We start from the raw sequence: 21,496 nt of genomic DNA on the forward strand, positions 1-21,496 counted from the left end.
AAACATAAAGACATAGGGATGAAATCTGGATATTTAGACTTCTACCTTTTTATCTTCACCCAACAAAGGGCTAGTGAGGGCTGTAGAAAGAATGTTGTATATGGAATCCAAAGTCCTGGATTTGAATTGCCTAACTATTCTAATTCCTTCTGTGATCCTGGATGAATCCTTTATCCTCTCCATATTTTAGAGCATTCTTACCCTTTATTTGTGGTTGTCCTGTAATTGTGAATGGGAAAAAAGTTTGGTCAACCTGTTTTCTGGATTATAGTAAGGAGGGAAATAAAACATTGAAATACTTGATTTCCCCTGGGGAACTGTGTCTTTTGATTTGTGAGCCTCTTTCTATTAGGATAGCTCGTGAATGCCTCCAGGTGAAAATCGTTATCTTGTTAATCCATAAAAAAACTCATTGGGTTATGAATTTAGAAATGAAAGGTATCTTAGAGGTCACCTCTTCCACTCCCTTTATTTTGATTAGTCTTTTCAGGAATCATCCTGAAAATTTACATGCTAAACCAAGAAGAGAAGAAACATTAGTTATTCTCCTTGAGATTAAGCTTGAAAATTTAAGGTAATCCTAATTGAACATTGCTATTACTTTGAGTTCTTAATTTCAGGCATTCAACCTTTAAAGGAATTTGTTCATCTCTCAAAATGATGGCTCTAGGCCCTAATTACAAAGTGTAAATTGCCATCAATTTTACATTTGGTTCTCTGCAGAAGTCCCCCAAATAGCCAAAGACATAAATTTGATTAATTCTTGAGGCACAAATCCAAATAGTCAGTGATCCTAACTCATAGATTTGGAAAAAAAAATCTAACTCTATTCTAACCCTGTACTTTGCATGGAGAGAAACTGAGGTTAGAGCAGAGAAGTCACACGGGTAGGAAGTGTCAGAACTGGGATTTGAAACTAGTTTCTCTGTATGCAAACCAAGATTTTTTTTTCTTCTACTTCATTACACTGAGTGTGATGATGTGGGAATAGTAATGAAAGAAATAGATATTTTGTGCCCAATTCAGAAGTATTGTCACCATCTCTCAAATCTCTTTCTATTCCCTAAATTCTATATTTGGCATCAAATAGCTTTTCAGTCATTTCTCTTTTATCTTCAACAAGTTTATTTAATGGTCTTAATCAACCTTTCACTTGTGCAACTCTCTCATTAAGAAAATTCTTTATCTCTTAAAAATAAGTATGTGTATCCTCCAAAAAACATTTTGAGCAAGTTTTGCAAATAAGTTTTGGTTACTTTCATAACAACTTTAAATATCTCTAAGTGGCCTTAATCACAGAGTGATTTAAACAGTGAGCACCTCTCCATTTCTGTGATCTTTCCAAAAGCCTATTTATAATTTCAATCTTTATCATCTCCTTAGGTAACAAACACCAAAATTGTATTACTCACTGGGTAAAATAGCTCTTCTTTTTAGAATTTCAAGGATACTGCCTTCCTTTATTTCTTCAGTTCTCATCCAATTGTCTCATGAACACTTTTTTTTCCCCTCCCCTTTCTATTTCCTCCTTTCTTCTCCCCTCCTGGTACTATTTCTCCCCCTCCACTGTCTTCTCATTGGCTGATAGACTATTTTTATTCATTTGCTAAAGGTATTAGGAAAGGAAAAAAAAGTATTCTTGAAAACAGAAAAGAGGAAAGTCATTGCAAAGAATATTCCTACCTGTGGAGAATGGATACACTTGTACTAAAATTGATGACAAGAATACATTTTTATCTTCACTTGCAAAGAATTGTGTTTTCAAAGGACAGGAAATCAATATCCTCAGCAGATCATTAGAAATTTCTTTATTTTTGTTCTAATAGTTTGGAGAGAGCGACTAAGCTCTACATTTATCACCCCGATAAATTCCCAACAGGAGGATCCTTTTAAATTTTTGATTCTTGAAAGACACAAATGCAAAAATTTTAGACATTTCCCCTGCATTGCTAAACATTATTCATATCAAATATGTAAAATAGCTTATCAGCTTAGACTATCTATAAAAGATAACTATTGCAATTAGTTACTCCCAAAATATGCAAAATTTCTTTGTTGGTTGAACAAAACAATTAAAGAGAATTAGTGAAAATTAAATTACAGTGACTTATTTTTTGCCTTTAGCTATGACAGGCAAACCACAGTTTCCTTAGCCCATTCCTAAGCACTTTGGTGTCCCTAACCTCTCACTAATCTACTTAGTAGAATTACAATTGACATATTTACAGCCATCCCATACAGCCAAGTAGAATCTATTCTAACATCAGATTACAATGTGTCTGTTATATATTAGCCATGGAGAATTCTTGCCTTCAGCTCTGAACCATTAGGGTGAAAATTTATTGCCTTCTGTGTTCGATCTACGCAAACAGGGAGGGAAGGAAGGAGGGAAGGAGGAGGGGAACTAGACTGTGGAGTGAAAACCTTTTCAGGGGTCCTGGACGTGCCTAATGTATGGTACTTATGTGCTTGATTTGATGGCCTGTATACCTGAATGGTTAGTCTTCTACTTGCAAGGGCTATGACATTTGTGTCCTAATAATTCTGATGCAAATAGGATAGGGATCAAAATGGAAAGATTTTCAATATTCTTCATGTAATATTTAGAAGCTAAATATGATAGAAGAAAAAAAATAGAATTGAAAGGGATTCACAAGACCTTTCATCCAAAATCCTCTTAAATCACAGTGCCAGAATTTAGGCCACATATTGGGATCACAGACCTAAAATTAAAAAAAAGGATTTTTATGGTTACATAGTCTGATTTCTCCATTTTATAATTGTGGAAACCCAGGCCCAAAGAAAGACTAACATCATTAACATGATTGTTTCTGAAGATTGTTTGGCAAGGAACGAGCATAACGATATCTTGTTTTAGATTTGTTTTGAAATATGTACTATCTGTTCACCAAACCATTGAAATACACATATTCATAGAGTTAGACGAGCCCCCAAAAGTCACTAAATCCGATCTCCTGTTCAAAACAGGAATCCTCTTTTTAAAGCTTTGGCATTTAGTCTCTACTTGAACACTTCCAAGGACAGAGAAGTCAGCCTTTTATGATAATGATGGTAAAAACTAGTATTTATACCGCACTTTAAAGTTTGAAAAACACATTGTGTGATACTTCCAATGGACCTGAAAATAATCCTGTGGTGTTTTATTGTGCCCATTTTAGAAATAAAAAAAGAAATAACTTATATTTTCATATTACTCTAACATTTGCAAAGTGCTTTACACATATTATCTCATTTCATCCTCACAAGAATCACTATGGATAGATGCTATTATTATCCTCATTTTTCAGATCAAGATGCCGTGGCAAAGAGAAGCTAAGTGAATTGTCTAGGTGGGCAATTAGCAAGTGTCTTTAGTTGGATTTGAATCCACTTTTCCCTGATTCCAGCCCCAGTGTCTATCCAATGTGCCATCAAATTGCTTAAAGTAAGGGGAAAACATCAGAGATTACATGATTTACTCAGACCATAGAATTATTTGGAATCAGAAGAGGTGTCCTTGGCTCCAATTATACCACTCTATACTCTACCACAGACTCTCTCAAAGGCAGGACTCAATTTCTGGACAGTTCTAAGTAACACAATATTTCTCCTGCTTGCCACAATGTGCTGAAATCTGTTGCCTTTGTCAACCATTGATGTGATTTTTTTTTTTTTTTACCCTCTGAACTACACACATTGAATCAAGTCCTTCTTTCATATAAAAGTATTTCAAAAGATTGAAAAATATCAACCTGCCTATTAAAGAAAAGCATGACAATGTATATAAAGAAACAGACAGATTAAGAAGCCCTGGCTTCAGTTCCAATCTCTGATCCGTACTTGACGAGTGGCAGCGCACATGACAAAATGCCCAGAACCAGAGGCACTTATTGCAGATTCTAAGGTTCAAGAAAGATGCTGATTTGTGTTATTAGAGAGATGATCCTTGGCAGGACTTCCTTCTACCAATAAAAGCAAAGATCTGATTCAATTATGATAATAATCTCCCAAAGAAGTTCAAAGCTAAATCATTGCAGTTAGTTTACTGGAGCTGAAATGGATCATTGAATTTAGCATAAGGAAGAACAGAGTTTGAATCTTGTTTCAGCTATTTACTAATTGTGAGATTCTGAATAAGTCACTTCTGTCTGCATCAATTTCCTCATCTGTGAATTGGTATAATAGCAACAGCCTCACAGAATTGATATATGTATCAAAAAAGATTGTTTATATAAAAGTATACACACATATTTACATATTCACAGGTCAATATGTGGGCATATTCTTCCATATGAATGTGTATATTTAAACATATGCACAAACATGGGTATATATAAATATATGTAACTGTGGAGGGATATGCCTATATTATACATATGCATGTATATCTATCTCCTTAAACAGATCTCCTTAACAAAAGTAAAGGACTTAACACATGCTAAATATAAATACGAATAAAAACTCCAAATATTCTTCTGTATGTATATTCTGTGACAAGGTTTCCCCTATCTTTCATCATCTCAGTTGTTCTTCTTGAGAAATACTCTACCCAACAATGATAGAATGATCGCTCTTTTTCAAGATTGCTTTCTCTTCCATTTTCTGAACCCATTTGTCCTTGTTGGTCAGAATAAAATCTAAAATAATAGTTCCCATTTTTGCTTCTTTTGCCTTCTGAAAAAATAATATAAAAAGATTGCCAAAATTCTCAGTTTTTTTTTTTTTTTTTTTTTTTTTTTTTTTGTAGAATGAGATTTCCATTGGATGGTAGATAACAAAGGTATCATGTAGAGTGCGAGAGTTGGAGTCAAGAAGATTGGAGTTTAGATTCCACCGCAAAGATTTATTAACTTTGTAATCTTGAGAAAACCACCTAATCTCTTTCAGCCTCAGCTTCATCACCTGTACAATGAGGTTAATGACCTATAATTTTGCATCTAGATCAAAGTCTTCAAATCTATGTTCAAATCAACTTTCCCAACATTCTTGAAACTTGCTTTTATTGCAATTTTAAATTTTGTCTTAGAACAGCATCATCCATAGCCTCTTTCTAAGATATTAGGAGCATGTTCCTGTTGTGCTATGACGTTGTCTTTATTTTTATTTCTGTCCTTTGACCCATATCTCCTTCTCTATACTCATAGATGGCTTTGTAAAGGTTGTGCCTTTATATTGTACATTACTATTCTTATAATTGGATTTATTTCTTTTGAACGAGGTAAGATTTAGATCATTTTGGAAGTCACTCTGCCTGAACTCTTCATTTTATAGATAAGAAAAAACAGTAGTAAGGAAGAAATGAGTGAGGTCACACAGATAGGAGTAGAGCTGGGATTTGAGGTCCTCTGGTGCTCTGACTCCACATCAAGCTTTCTTTTCATTATGTTTTATCATTGCTACATCGTTATTGTTGGTAGATAAAAATGAGCATTTAGATAGAATTTTAAGGTTTGCAAATTACTTTATATTTATTATCCATCCTTATGAAGTATATGTTATTATCATCCCCATTTTAAAGATGAAATATTGAAGTGGAAAGGAGGAAAATGACTTCATCATAGATAAATAGCTATTAATTGAGGCTCAGATCTCGTTTCCTAGGCCTGTGCAAGTTCTATCCATTGTTCTGTTGTTCATCCAATTGTTTTCAACTCTTTGTCACTCCCCATAGACCACGGCATATCAATATGATGTTTTCATGGTAGAGATATCAGAGTACTTTATCACTTCCTTCTCCAGTACACTGAGACAAACAGAAGTCAAGTGACTTGACCAGTGTCACACAGCTAGGGAGTGTCTGAGGCCTTTTTTGAACTCCTGCCTGCAGGTCTATATAGCCATCTAGCCATCTTTATATGTCTATTCTATCTTCTGCCTCCCTTCTTCCTTCCTTCTCTTTTCCCCTTCCTCTCTACCCCCCATCTCTCTACACACACATATACATCTATTTATACAAAGACATGCACACGGGTCTATATATGTATATGATTTATATATTATGTGCAATGATAACATATGTTATGCCTTCATCATCATTAAACTTTCTATGGTACCTACCATGACATGGTACATAAAATGCTAAAATGTCATCATATTACATCATATAATATAACATATTAAAATATATTGCATTATTATTATGGTACCCATAATAGAATATTTCCTCTTGTACCAAGAGTATGTTTGCTTTGATTATTGCTAGTCAATTATGCATAATATGTGTAATATGTATGTAATATCTTTATATGTGTATGCACATATGTGTCGCGTGTTCATATAACATACAGCTAAATTCCACACCTAATCTACAAAAGAAACAGATTATGATCCCCCTATCTTACTCCAGGTAATTTGAAAACTGTCATTTCCTAAGGGACAGTCATGTTTGTGTATGGCTTTATAGTAAAGAAGAATATCTATAAATGATGTCTATCCTGCTCAGATAATTAGGATTAAATGTAGTTTTACTTTTTAAAATGCCCTTTTTTCCTTGCAGCCACCAATGAATATCCATTCCATTGTGGTGAAGGTCCAGTGTGTCAACAAAAAAGTGGGGACCGTTATTTACCATGAAGTTCGAATTGTGGTGAGAGACAGAAATGACAACTCTCCTACTTTCAAGCATGAGAGCTACTATGCTACCGTGAACGAGGTCAGCTGCTCTCTTCTCTTTCTTCCTATCATTTTGTTAGATCAATAGAGAGACAAATTGAGATGCATGTTGTGTTTCTGGTGCTATTCACAACTTACCACTAGCTCTAATGTTTAAGACTACTAAATACATCTTGGTGTTTCATTTAAAAAGAAAATTAAGGAAAAATATGTAAAATGTAAAAAAAAAAAGTATCTCAGATGATGAGTTATTTGTTCAGTGTTTTTGGAAAACTTTTCTAGGAGGGTACTAAAGATTCATTTTGCCACTGGAAATCCATTCTCATCTATATAGCCATATTTTTTTTCAAGTTAATCAGGAAGCAATGTTTGACGTCTCATCTCTCTTTTTTTTTTTAACCTCCAAAAACTTTGTTATATTAGGATGAATTAGGAAGACACTATGAAAAGTGTCTTTTCTCTAAGAAAATAGAATAAAAATGGGTAGCAGCTGTAAAATCCTTCACTGTTTATAAAACACTGTTCTCAGAGCAACCATATGAGAATAATAAATGATATTATCATGAAGATGATAAAGATATCATTACTAAATGACAAGTAATAATATAAAGAAAGATCTAGAACCTATTCTCTCTATAATTGTTACAGAATATAAGAATCTAGAACTGGAAGGTTCTAGTACAGAATCCCATCTATCAATTATTCCAGCCTTTTCTTTTAAAAGATCTGTAATGGGAAGAAGTTCAGAGATTCCAAAAGATACTCATTGTACTTTTGGTAACTAGTAACTAGGGAGTGTTCTCTTTGTGATTAAAGAATTGACTCAGTTCTCTTCTTTTTCTGATTTAGTCAGCCCACTGCAATTACTGGTAGGCATGAGAAAAGAGACATTCTACAATATACAAATTCCATTTAGCCAGATAGTTCATTTACTGAACTACATGTTATGTTCATGGGAGAACCAAAAATTAAGCAAAAATACTATAAGTAAACATGATAATAAACATCTATAGATGGGAGCTGAATAGAAGTAAACAAAATATAGAAGAGTGGATTAGACATTCTTGTCCCAAAAGGATTAATGATATTCTTTGAATATTTCAAGAAACAGATCAGATCTTAACTACTGATTTCAGATTTCACAACGTTTACTTAAGCAAGCTAGTCAAATGTTTCCATTTTGCTGCCTAAAGATAGTGAGGTTCTCCATGGGGATATACTTTCCCAAAGTTCTTCAGTTAAGCAGCATCCAATTATCCCATATCCCAATTATCCTTTTGCAATAAAGTCAAAGCATCTCTTTGTGCTTGCTCTGCAAGCACAAAATGCTAGAGCTCTGATTACATGCCTTTGAGCCAACATTTGTTTTGTTTGAGTCCCAAAGATCTCTCCCACTTATATCCTTTGGGGACAAAAAAAGTCATTCCTTTTAATGGCAGTCTTTCAAGTATGTGAAGACAGTCCTCACGGATGTCTAAAGCTTCGCTGCACCAAGTTAAAGATTTCAATTTTTTTCCAACCAGACATGAACATTGTTTTCCTGATCAATCATCTGGTTATACTCCTCTAAATGAACCAGAATTCAATGTTCACTTTAAAAGTGTCTATACAGAATGGGACACAATGGGAGAGTGGAAGGGGTGACCAATACAGAATAAATCAAGATGATTGTTTCTCATATCTTTATTAATTTGATTCTATTAAAGACATTTTAAAAGTTTACTTATTTATTTTGTATGTTTTGGCTTTTGGTTTTTTGCTGAGGCAATTGGGGTTAAGTGACTTGCCCAGGGTCACACAGCTAGGAAGTGTTAAGTGTCTGAGGTCAGATTTGAACTCAGATCTTCCTGACTTCAGGGCTGGTACTCAATCCACTGGCCACCTAGCTGCCCCTTTATTTATTTATTTTGATTATTTATTTTTATGATGGCTAAGACATTACTCATCTCTATTGATTTTGATGCCTTCTAAAAGCCAGTTAGATGGCATAGTGGGTAGATCACTGGACCTAGAGCTAGGAAGACTTTAAATCAAATCTGGCCTCATCCACTTAGTAGCTGTGTGAACCCAGGAAAGTCATTTAACCTTTATTTGCCTCAGTTTCCTCTTCTATAAAATGGCATCATAATAATAGCTTCTCCTCAGAGTTGTTATGAGTATCAAATGAGATAATATTTACCATAATGCTTAGCACATAGTAGGTAGGAGATAAATATTAGTTATTGTTTTAACCCAAATGCCATCTAACCATATTTCTATTGATTTTGAGTTTACTATTGAAATTTATTAGGTTTGATTCAATTTTCTATCCTACCAAAGTCAATGTCTCTATATACTGAGTCTATGATCAAATGGATGATTTCTTCTTCCTAACTTTGTGCCATCCATACTGTGAAAGTCTTGCTAAACATTTCCACTCCCACAAGTTGATAGACAAGAATAAATCCCTTTCTGATAATTTCAGGTCTTACTGAGTTTCAACAGTTCTCTAATCAGCTCACATATGGTGTATTGTATTCAATTCAAATCTAGAAACCATGGTTTTAGTAAAGATTTTAATAAGTCATGGTGTATCCATAGGAAGATGAATTGTGAAGAGCCTTAAAATCATGTTATATGAGGTTTAGTTGAAGTTATTATGTGGAGCTCTGAAGCTGGGTCTCTATTCATCATATCACAGTAATAGCCAATACTAGCTAACATTTATATATTGTTTTCTTTGTCAGATATTGTGCTAAATAATTTACAGTTATTGTGTCATTTGATATTGTGTTTTGGATGAATAAAATTGCCGTTTATGAGGTATTCTTATTTTCATATTTAAAAAAAAACACCAACACAAATAATTTACAGTGATTTTTTTTTTAGATTGACCAATGAGATTTAGCTAGTTCAAGTCTTTCTTATCTATCGACTTTTTAATTCATTCACCACTGACTATGTCCCAGAAATTAGTTATATGGTACAGAGACAAAAAATACTGCTTTCCTCAAGAAGCATATAATTCTAATGTGGGAGAGTAACATGTTAAACATTGTATTATATATAACTTTTTCCTGTTTTCAAATAACTGTTTTATGAAAAGAAATTGTGCAATTTAAATTGAACATATATTTCACACAAAACTAGTATCTGACTAACAGAGGGACATTGTCAACAAAAGCCAAGAATACACCAACCAACCCCATTTGCTGCCCTTTAAGAGCCACAAACACCTCATGATTCTCCTCTCACCCTTTTCACCTTCATCTTAAATGCTATTAAATTTAAATTACAGTTTATTTTGAGCAAGATGCTCCATCTTTTTCTCCCTATAACAATCAAGTTACTCCTAACCTTTTTTTTTTCTGTAAACATTGATAAATAAAATGAACTTTTGGACCTTTGAAGGACCTCTGTGAGACACAAGTACCCAAGATGCCTCAGAGTACTAGTCGTGCCCATTTTGAAGGCCTACTTCCAAAGCCACCTTGACACCTCAAAGTTATGGAAGCATCTGATGTGAGTGTCTCTCCCCTGACATGTTCCTGTGCTCCCTTTTGGAACAATTAACAGTAAAGTCAACCATAGACCATTGTAGCTATGGCAAAGACTCAAAGGCTGGATTTTAGTCCACCTGGATGCAGAGAAAGTTGTTTCTTTTATCAGAGATGACATATTGACAACATAAGAAAATGTCAAGTTTGTGTGCATGCATGTGTATGAATGAGCACTTGCCTCCCACACACATATACATACACATACACACAAAATTTGGAATTAGGAAGAACAGGAACAACTTGAATTAAGAACATTAAAAAAAACTTTTTTGTTAACTCTGGGAAACAGTTTTTTAATATTAAGCTGAAACTCAAATATTGAGAGGCCCACTGATGACTTAAATGCATATTTTATTTGACCCATTTTTAGAAGATTAAATTCATTTTCCATATCTTATACATGTCCCTCTCCATCTTTTTTAAAGGACACTGTGGTATAGATTTCTGTAATTATTGTGAGCACAAATTGACATTCATATAAAGGGAGCTTTGGGCAGCATAAGAAAAGATTCATCTCAGCAAGTGATGATTCTTCCTTGGCACAGGACTCAATAAGTAGAGTAAGAATTATTTCAAATAATAGCCTGATTTTCTTCTCTTATTAGCAGAATTCTATTTCTCCAAGGAGTAAATTTGATCTTTTTATTCACCAATGATTGGTTTCTAGAATAGAACCCCCCATGGGTTTCCTGTACTTCAGAGCAGATATGAAAGCCCTAGCATGTCATATTTACATGTTTTATCTATGGATTTATGGGTATAGGAATATAAACAAAACGTGTAAAACTTATAGGATGTAATCTTTTATGAAAAGACATTAATGGCTTGGGAGTTATGAGTGGTGGGAGGAAGAAGATTAATGATGGCCTCATAAAAATGGTGACGATTTATCTGAATCTTGAAGGCAATCAGGAATTCCACAAGTTAGATAAGGAAGAAGGACATCCTAAGCGTTGAGACAATCGGTACAAAGACATAGAAAGGAATGAAGGTATAGTATGTGTGAGGAACAATGAAAAGGCATCAAAGAGCATAATTTCTGGAAAATGTGGCAATGGTCAAGAACTTTAAATGGCCCAAAAGATCATCTCTATTTGATTCTATAGTCCTTACTAGGGAATTACTGGTGCTCATTGAATGAAGGAGGAGAGGATCACATGGTTAAACCTGTACTTTAGGGAAATTATTGTGGTGGCTGTATGGAAAGATGGATTCAAGTGGGCAGAGATTTACAGCAGGGAGAGCAATTAGAGGCTATTGCAACAACCCAGTGAAGAGAGGATAAGAGCCTGTGTGAGGGTGGCAGATGTCTAAGTGGAGAGCAGGGGAGTATTGCAAAAGCTGGCAGAAATTATATGAGAAAGGACAAGATGCATACCTGCTTATTTATAAGAAGAAAGTGAGAATGTGGAATTGAAGACAACACAGAAGTTTTAGACCTTAATGACTGGAAAGATAGTCTTGCCTTTAAGACAACAGTGAAAAAAAGCTGGAAAATGTACTTCAGATTTTTCTTGGACCCTTGCTGATTATACGTATTATTATCTGTATTGCTGATTATATGTATGGATTTATGGATGAGCATATTATATGTATATGTATATATACACATAATTGCATGTATATGTATGCATATACATACATGCTTATGTCTATTTATATTTGTTTTTAACTCCATTCCAAACAGAAGCTATGCAGGATCACTCTATCTGTAATCTCCACAGCAGGTCCCCCTGTTTCAATGTCAATATAAATTCAGTTGTCTTGGTCACCTTACCCATGGCCTTATAAACAATTGTCTGTGTAATATCATGATTTATGATACTTTCACTTTCTTTTCTCTTAGCAAATACAAGACTATTCATCCTTTCATTTCAATTGTCCCACATTAGATATTTTAACCCTATCGATTATCAGATCACGTTGGAGATGTAGCTAATCAAGAAGATGGGCACTTCGACCTAATTTGCTACTGTAATAGATTGCCTCAGGCATATTTTTCAACTCCTTGGGTGTCTTTATTAATCAATTCTCTGATGGTGATTCCTCAGACATTTGTCAGTATGTCACTCCAAATCCATGTAGTCTATTCTAGATGCTGATGTTCAATTACCCCCAATTTTCCTTTGTATGATATACTTGCTCCATATTATCCAGATCATAGATGAACACATGTGCACAATGCATATATACAATGCATATATACACATGTGTACATAGGCATCCATGCATGTCACATGTGCGTGGAACAGATAGCTATGCACTTGCAGGTAAGACATGTACATGTGTGTTGTGTCTGTGTCTGTGTGTGTGCACGTACATACACATCTGTACAAATATCTGCATATATTTGCACATGCATATACATACACACAAACATACGTACATATACATTGAATTTTTATGTGGAAAGGAACCTCACAGACAATTCATTCCTAATTATTCCAAGCAAATTTTCTACTAGACAAATTCTAAACATGACTTGACAGACTATAATGCATGGGAGGCAGCCCCGATTTGGGGCTACCTTGAATTATTAGAGTTTATTGTCTACCCCCACCCATGGCCGAGTCATCAAGCTTCAGTTGGTCTCTTTGCTGCTTCCTCCCATTGGGCCTACATCTATTATCTGTGGCCAAGCAAAATAAGGCTAAGTCCTCCCTCATGTGAAAGTTCTTTATATATCAAAATACATTTTCATTTTCTCTGGTATCTAAGACCTTCAGTATCAGAGTTTTTTGTTCACATGACTCCCATTAGGAGAATGCAAACTCCTCATAGACAGGAAGTTTTTATTTATCTCCCATGGCTCTCTCCCATACTTGTCCTCACTTTGTGTTCCCAGAGCCTAACACACTGTCAGATAGTCACCAACACTTCATTAATGATTATTGAGTTGAATTGGATTAGAATTCCTTTGACTCCATGCCCCCCAAACTCTAGTTCTTCCTAGTTCTTTCCAGTTAGACTATAAATACGTTATTACATGTATCTTATTATGTGGTACATTGACAAACAAATTAAGATATGGTTTACCATAATAGGATTATTGATAGATAATTAATTAATAATTAATTAAAGAATTCCTTTTATCACATTCTTCTGAATAAATATTGGTTAGAATAGTTTTTAATGACTTGTGGATTTAACATCAGGAGATGGGCCCATTTCTCAATTCTAGAATTGAAGTAGTCGGTGATTGACATATACTTGTAATTCTCTCATTCTGTAATTCCTTCATTTGTGTGCCATTATGTTTATCAGGATGTGAGGTGGAAGGGCCATGGATCCATTGTTTCATCTGAAGAAAAGTGTCTAGGTGAAACAAAAGTAAGAACCTTATTACACTTTGTAAGTCAGACCACAGCTTGAGCAGAGTGCTCAATGGTTGGAACTCTCCATGAGGGAACTCTCTACTTGACTAACTTTACTAGTGCAAAGCAATAATTTAAAAAATTAAATATTTCTATTTTGATGTTGTCTAGATCAATGATGTCAAGCTCACATGAAAACTGGGGCCATTAACCGGAACAAAACACACACACGTATGTATATATATATATATATATATATATATATATATATATACACACACACACATATATACATACATACATATGTATATAATTAAAGTTATATAAAAAATAAAATAAAATAACCTGTTTTATTCCATTTTTACTTACCTTGCTAAACACTTCCCAGTTATATTTTAGTTTGGTGCAGCATTTGGGTGATGTTAGACTCTTTTTGATACCTCTCTTATAAAGTAATAAAAGGTTGTGACTTATCCAAGGTCACATAGCACCTATGTGTAAGAGATAGACTTTGAACTTAGCTGTCCATCTTTGCCATACCTCATTGCCATTCTCTCAAGTTTGATACTAGCTTTCTCACCTTGAAGCTTTGTTACTAAATTGCAAGATGAAAGTTTCTTTGAGCCAATTATTTTCTATCACTCACTATAGGTGTTTCTTTATCTCTTTCTATGATATAATTTTAGACTCTTTAAGGCCAAGTTTCTCAAACTTTTTTGTGTTATCATGAACTTCTTAGCAAAGTCTTTGGACTTTTTATCATAATAATGATCTTAAATTTAGAAAACAAAACTCAGAATGATCATAATATTGTAATTATCACAAACTGATTATAATGAATTATGTTAAAACCTTAGCAAAAATTGAATTTAATGATTCCATGTTATAAAACCTTGCTTTCAGAGACAGCACAGCACATTTGACTAGATACTGGAGTTAAAGCTAGGGGACCCTGTTTAAAAACCTGACTGGTGCTATTAATTGTGTGATCGGGGCATTAACTTTTCTGGCCCATCTCCTCATCTCTAAAATGTGGGCATAGTTCTATATCATTTACAAAGATTTATAATTAAATCCTATTTTTAAGTAAAGAAAAGTTACTCTTTAGAAAAAGGCAAAGGAAAAAGGAGAGGGGAAATGACAAGAGGTAGCTAACTAGTGGTTCATAGATGGATTGCTTGGGATAGTATCAGGAAGGATGAATTTCAAATCTGACATAAGAAATTTTCTAGTTGTATGATTCTGGTCAAGTTATATAACTATTCTGTGCTTCAGTTTCCTCATTTGTAAAATGAGGTTGATAAAAGCAACTACTTCCAAGGGTAATTCTGAAGATAAGGAGATGATTGTCATAAAGAACTTTATAGATCTTAAAGTAATAAGTAAGATTGGGGCAGCTGGATGGTGTAGTGGATAGAGCACTGGCCCTGAAGTCAGGAGGACCTGAGTTCAACTCCGGCCTCAGACACTTAACCCCAATTGCCTCAGCAAAAAAAAAAAAAAAAAAAAGAAAAGAAGTAATAAGTAAGATTATTTTTATTCAAAGGCTACTTTATGGTCTGATACAACATTAAGACCTACCATTCATTTGCAGTGGAGGATCTCATAAGATGAAAATTACATTTTTTTTTTACTATTTTCTTTCCTCAAACAATTACCAACAATATAAATATGAAAAAAGAAATTGATTTTAGTTCACTTATATCCTGTTTTACTGAATATGATCTGGTAAACCATCCAACTTTAATAAGTTTAAGGATTCATTGAAATAGCCTTACCTTGAAAACATTACACTCTTCTGCTAATGTATTTGATTTTAACTCCCTCTGGGAGACACATGTGTTTGTGATTTGCCAGTATACTTTTTACTAAGTATTATGAGAATGGATTTTTCTGCACCTCAAACTGAATAGTTGCTGCAATTATGGATGTTCTAATTGTAATAAATGCCTCATTTCAAATCCTGACTTTAAAAATAAGATTTTTAATTTTTTTTATTCATTTTATTTTTATTAATTTTGTCAAAGTAGGCTAAAACACTTTCATAAATGTTTAAGTTTAGCTGATGAGTTTAACATTGAAAAAACAAAGGGAATGAAATAAACAAAAAAGGTAATGAGTTCATAATATTGAATATCATATACTCTTTTTTGTTTTTCAACAGGCTATGGAGAATTCTTCCCTATATTTTGTATTTATCTTCTCAGGTTGCTTGCCATCAGATTAAAAAAAATCAAATTTTGGGTGGTATTGATTAAATTCAACTACATTTGAGCTTTTGTTTTTATTTATTTATTTATTTTATAAATTAAAGCCTTTTATTTACAAAGGATATGCATGGGTAATTTTTCAAAACACTGACCCTTACAAAACCTTCTATTCCAAATTTTCCCCTTCTTCTACCCTATCCCTTCCCCTAGATGGTAGGTAGTCCAATCCATTAAATATGATAAAATATATATTAATTCTGATATATGTATACATATTTATTCAGTTATCTTGCGGCACAAGAAAAATCAGATCAAGAAGGAAGCAAAAAAAAAAAAAAACTGTCAAAGAAAACAAAATGCAAGCAAACAACAACAGAGAGAGTGAGAATGCAGTTCCCACAGTGCTCTCTCTGGGTATAGATGGCTCTCTTCATCATTGAACAACTGAACTGGTTTGAATCATCTCATTATTGAAGAGAACCATTTCCATCAGAATAGATTGTCATATAATCTTGTTGTTGCTGTGTATAATGATCTCCTGGTTCTGCTTATTTCACTCGGCATCAGTTCATGTAAGTCTTTCCCGGCCTCTCTGAAATCATCCTGCTGGTTGTTTCTTACAGAACAATAATATACCATAGCATTCATATACCATAATTTATTCAGCCATTCTCTAATTGATGGGTATCCACTCAGTTTCCAATTTCTTGCCACTACAAACAAGGCTGCCACAAACATTTTTGCATATACGGGTCCCTTCCCCTTCTTTAATATCTCTTTGGATATAAGCCCAGTAGAAACAGTGCTAGATCAAAGGGTCTGCACAGTTTGATAACTTTTTGAGCATAGTTCCAAATCGCTCCCCAGAATGGTTGGATCTGTTCATGGTTCCACCAACAATGTCAGTGTCCAATAAACTAATTTTTTAAAAAAATATATATCTAAATGTACATACATATATACACACATATATATGTACATATGTGTGCATATAATTGTAGAGAGATGTGTTGAGTCTTGAAAATCATCTGGATATGTCATGTAAGATTTAAAGTGAAACTAAAATTAAACTTGTGAGGCTATCAACTTGTGTACTATGGATAGAAATGGAGAAGTTTGAATAAAGGATTTATCTAAGTAGAAAATATAATGAGTTCTATTTTGGGCAATTAAATATCAGGTACCCCCATTGAATTCAGTGTTCCTGTGGCAGAATCAAATCTTCCTAATAATATCTGAAGTTGAAGTCACCAAATCTGGAAAACTGCTGAAATTGTGAGATTTGTGTTAATAAAATTTGAATGAAGATCTTCTTGACTGGAAGTCCAATTTCTTATCCAGTGCAGTACTTAACTGCCTTATGAATGCAATGCTGTTACATTATGTATTGAGAATGGGACTAGGATCAGGAAAAAATTGAATTTGAATCTTCTTGTCCATATAATACTTGTGTAACCCTGATAATTTCTTTTAGAAGGAAGAGTGAATTATTCAAAAGTGACTCTTTCTTCTTTTCTCCTTTCCTCTTTCTATTTCCTTTTCTCTCACCTTTTTTTCTTTCTCTCTCTCCTCTTTCTTCTCTTCTCTTCTCTTCTTTTCTCTTCTCTTCTCTTCTCTTCTTTTCTCTTCTCTTCTCTTCTCTTCTCTTCTCTTCTCTTCTCTTCTCTTCTCTTCTCTCTCTCTCTCTCTCCTCTCTCTCTCTCTCTCTCTCTCTCTCTCACACACACACACACACACACACACACACACACACACACACACAAACTCATTCACGAACCTATCTACAAAAGCACAAATCTCAAGTTTAGTGAAAGGGGAGGAAGAGAAAGGATTCTTACTTGAATTATTCAAAGCTCATTGACCCTACCTGTGGATAGTCATTGATGGAGGTTAAAAGTCCTTTACAACTTAATGTATCATCTTTGAGAGTTGTTTCAGGGAAGAAAAAACATATTCTTTTAGATGATGAAGTGATATAACTACTGAACATTCAGGCTGCCTGCTTCTTATGTGGTACACAAAATCATTGCTTTATCCATTCTTGAAGTCTTACTAGGTAGATAGGTTCTTCCAAACTTTGAATTTAGTGGACAGATTCAGGCCTATTCCCCAATATGATAAAACTTTGGGATAGAAGTGAAGTAGAGGAATTTTTTCTTGTACAAAGGAATTAAATAGATAACATATTTAATATTACAATAATGGTGAAAAGCAGTACTAAATTCCAATTATATATTTAAAAACATAGCAGGATTTGCCAAATCATCTTCTGTCCAGCCTAAACAATAAACAAGTTATCCTGGGATAACATTTTTACACTTCCTACAAAGAAAAATTTACTGTAAATGAATTCCAAAAATAAAATGCATTTCTAACAGATAGATTATATATACAGATGTAAATTTAGTTATGATTAACAAATGATGCTGAACAGCCTCACATTTACTCTGTCCAGCAATATGCCAGTATTCTAACTTAAATCATTATTTCTCTCCACCCAAGCAATTCAGTGCTGAATAACCCCTGAGAGAACAACACTGATGCAAACATATTCTCATTCCCTTCCCAGTTCTGTCTGAATCCTGTCTCATTTATGTGCAGATACCATTAATTATTTGTGTATCCTTCCAAGCCATATATATATATATATATGGCTTGGAAGGATACACAAATATATATATTTATTTATTTATCATGTCTCATTCCAAAGGTCAGTCTTGTGTAATTTTACACCTAATTCCACCTTCTACTTAATCGAACTGATTAAGCCAGTCCCCTGGCCTACACATACATTCAAACATTGAACTTTTGTCCACAAATACATAACTAGGATAATAACATCTTAATATACTCATTACACTAGGATAAACATTAAAAAATATATATATATTCCTGCATTTTACAAAAGCCAAATTCATCTTAATATTGAATTGATTACTTCTATGCCTCAAGGAGTAACCAGATACCCTGGGAAAATAGTACTAATAAAATCTATACTATGTCCTGACCAATCTCACAATTTCAGCAGTTTTCCAGATTTGGTGACTACTGTGGTGTTCTCTTTTTTAATATAATGGTTTTCTCTGGGAGCAGGTTTCTCGGGGAGGTTTTATGGAGGCATCCTTAGTTTCAGTTCAGATCAATAATCCAAATGTTTATTTCTCCAAGAGCTCTTGCAGCTTTGTCCTTTGCTTCTGCCTCTGCTTTCTTCAGCCTCCAGCAAGCACAAAGGTGGAAGATGGAATGAATCTGACTCCACCTCCGAGAGTGCACTTGTGGGCTTCCTCCCAGAGTGCTCCTCTCTCAATCTTTTCAATTGAACTTTCTGACTGAGCCTCTGTCAGTTTCTTATATATGATCTCTTAAAGGACTAAGACTTTGGGATGGAAGTGAAGTAGAGGAATTTTTCTTCTACAAATGAATTAAATAGATAAACTTTGTGACTCTCCCAAAAGTGTGAACTCCAATGAGTACTTAAATACATTAGTGAGTTAGAGAATCTGCTAAGTACCATGCTAAATTAGGCAACTGACTTATCACTTTGTAAGGATTTGCTCTAAGGTGTGAACCAATAAGCATTGTATCCATTCCAATGAGTCAACACTAGGATTCTAACATCTCCCTTGAGTTATCACCTTGTTTCAAGTTCTGGCTCATAACAGACTACAACCTTCAGATATTATTAGGAAGATTTGTTTCTGCCACAGGAACACTGAATTCAATGTACTATATTTTAAAGTTTGAATTTTATGGAAATTGAGTGAATTTGTATATTATTTTTAAAAGCTGGTTATATTTTCATCTTTTTCTTTAATTGTGGGACAAATATTCCACTGAAAGACAAGTCATGTTTTTTTTTTTTAATTTATTAAGTGTATGATAGGAAAACTAATTTTGATTTCATCAGTTTAATTCATCATTTGAGCTATAAGACTTCTTTCAAATGTAAGAAAGAAGTCTTAGATCTCTAATGGAGTATAGATTCTTTATGGATCCATAGCTATTAAATATCAGAGGTAGGTTTGAACACAGGTCTTCACACAATTCACCCCCAAGGCAAATTTACAGATATCTAGTCAAGTTTTCTGATGCTGTCCATCTAAATAGATAAAATTGAATAAGAATTACTTCATAATCCCATATTCGGGTTCAGAGGTTTATTTGCACTGAGAAACGTGTGGCTAGAATGTAGCTGACATAAAAGAGACATAATTATATTAGTTGTCCATAATGTCAATGTAACACAACAACATAATAAAGGGTGCTTGAAAGAATAATTTGACTATGGGTTCAATATAAAAAATATGAATGCAATTACAAAGGTATTTTCAAGTTGCAATTTTTTCATACATCATATAATTTGAGCCTCACAACAACCACTGAATGTAGGTTATGAAGGTGAAGATAATGCCGATGAAGTTTGCAAACTGTTTTATAAATGTCTCATTTTATCCTTGCAACCATCCTAGAGACAGGTGCTATTATGTAAAGAAACTGAAACAAACAAAGGTTAACTGATTTCCCCAGGATCACAAAGATAATAAGTGTCTGAAGCTTGATTTCAATTCAGTTCTCTCTGACTCCAAGTCCGGAAGGTTGCCATTATGTTTGTTAGTTGCCTGAATTATAGGAATTATCACCATCACATTTAAAAAAAAAATGAAGATCAGAGAAGTGAAGTGATTTGGCCTGAAATCAGTGTTTTTAAATGGATTTTAAAGCTAGATCATCCTGTTCCACTGTTATCAGATTGACTGTGTGTGTGTGTGTGCAGAGGGAATCTGTCAAAGCCTTTTAAAGATCTGGAATTTCTACATGTTAGAAAGTTGTTTTTTTTTTTTTTTTTTCTTCTCTTACAAAAAAATATTTTTATAATGGGGTCCCAGTTCTAGGATATACAAGGTCTAAAAGATGCTTTTATTTTGCTATGGAATACAAAGATAGATTTCTTCTAATTTCACAAAGTAGTTAAAAAATCCTGAACTTATTACAGTTTTAGTAATCAAATATCAATATATTTACAGCAAGTTCATTTAAAAATCAAAGGTGATTTGGAAAGGGAAAAGTGCAGAAATATTAGAAAAGAAAAAAATACCCTTATATTACAAAGTCAAGCAATAATTTTAACAGACTAGGGAGTCCTGTGCACAAAGGTCACAGGATATTGTTATATATTTTTGGTTAAAGTGAAGACTTATATACTTTTTGTAAGTGAAAAGAAAGACATTATTCTGAAAAGAGAAATGTAATTATTTAAGCAATATGTGGCTGAGTTTGGAGTCTTTGAAATATTAAACAATAACCTGGACATCTAGGAAGTATTATTAAAGAGATGGTTTGTGAATAAAATAGCCCAGACAATCAAGACGGCCATAGTAATTCATAATTTAGAAATCATTTATTTGTAACTGGCTTAGATGGTGTGCATGGCCAGGATGGACCTCCAATAGGATTCTGGCATGCTTCCGTGCCCAACTGAAATAGGGACAGACTTATAAGCATTCTTGTTCACTCTTGCTGGCCCCTTTGACATTAAACAGTGACTCAACTTTACAGGACAAAAGATACAATGGCAGATGTTTAACATAGTTTATAGGTCAGGATTATCAAACAGATACCCCTTAATGTAGAACAGGCACTTTGAAGAGCTGAGCAGACCTTTCTCTGAGAGCCCCAGACCCTTTAACCTAAGACTGAGGGAGGGGAGGGGACGCCAGTCCTTTGTCCATTTTACTCCCCTCTTTTTATGTTCATAGTTGCGACTCATCTGAGGCCAACTGGGAATAAGCCATTTCAAGAGCGAAAAGTCCCAGGGTCTGTA

At 34.0% G+C, this 21,496-nt stretch overlaps 1 protein-coding gene across 1 annotated transcript in view; it reads left to right on the forward strand.

The window, feature by feature from the left end:
• The window catches only part of PCDH15 (protocadherin related 15), an 859,006-nt gene that overhangs the window by 208,042 nt on the left and 629,468 nt on the right, over positions 1–21,496 (forward strand). Inside the window, exon 4 of the mRNA XM_051973865.1 lies at positions 6,497–6,652. Within this exon, the coding sequence (XP_051829825.1) occupies positions 6,497–6,652 (156 nt within the window). The remainder of the gene's footprint in view (positions 1–6,496; positions 6,653–21,496) is intronic.

The sequence above is a fragment of the Antechinus flavipes genome, chromosome 2, assembly GCF_016432865.1.
Source record: "Antechinus flavipes isolate AdamAnt ecotype Samford, QLD, Australia chromosome 2, AdamAnt_v2, whole genome shotgun sequence".
Lineage (NCBI taxonomy): Eukaryota > Metazoa > Chordata > Mammalia > Dasyuromorphia > Dasyuridae > Antechinus > Antechinus flavipes.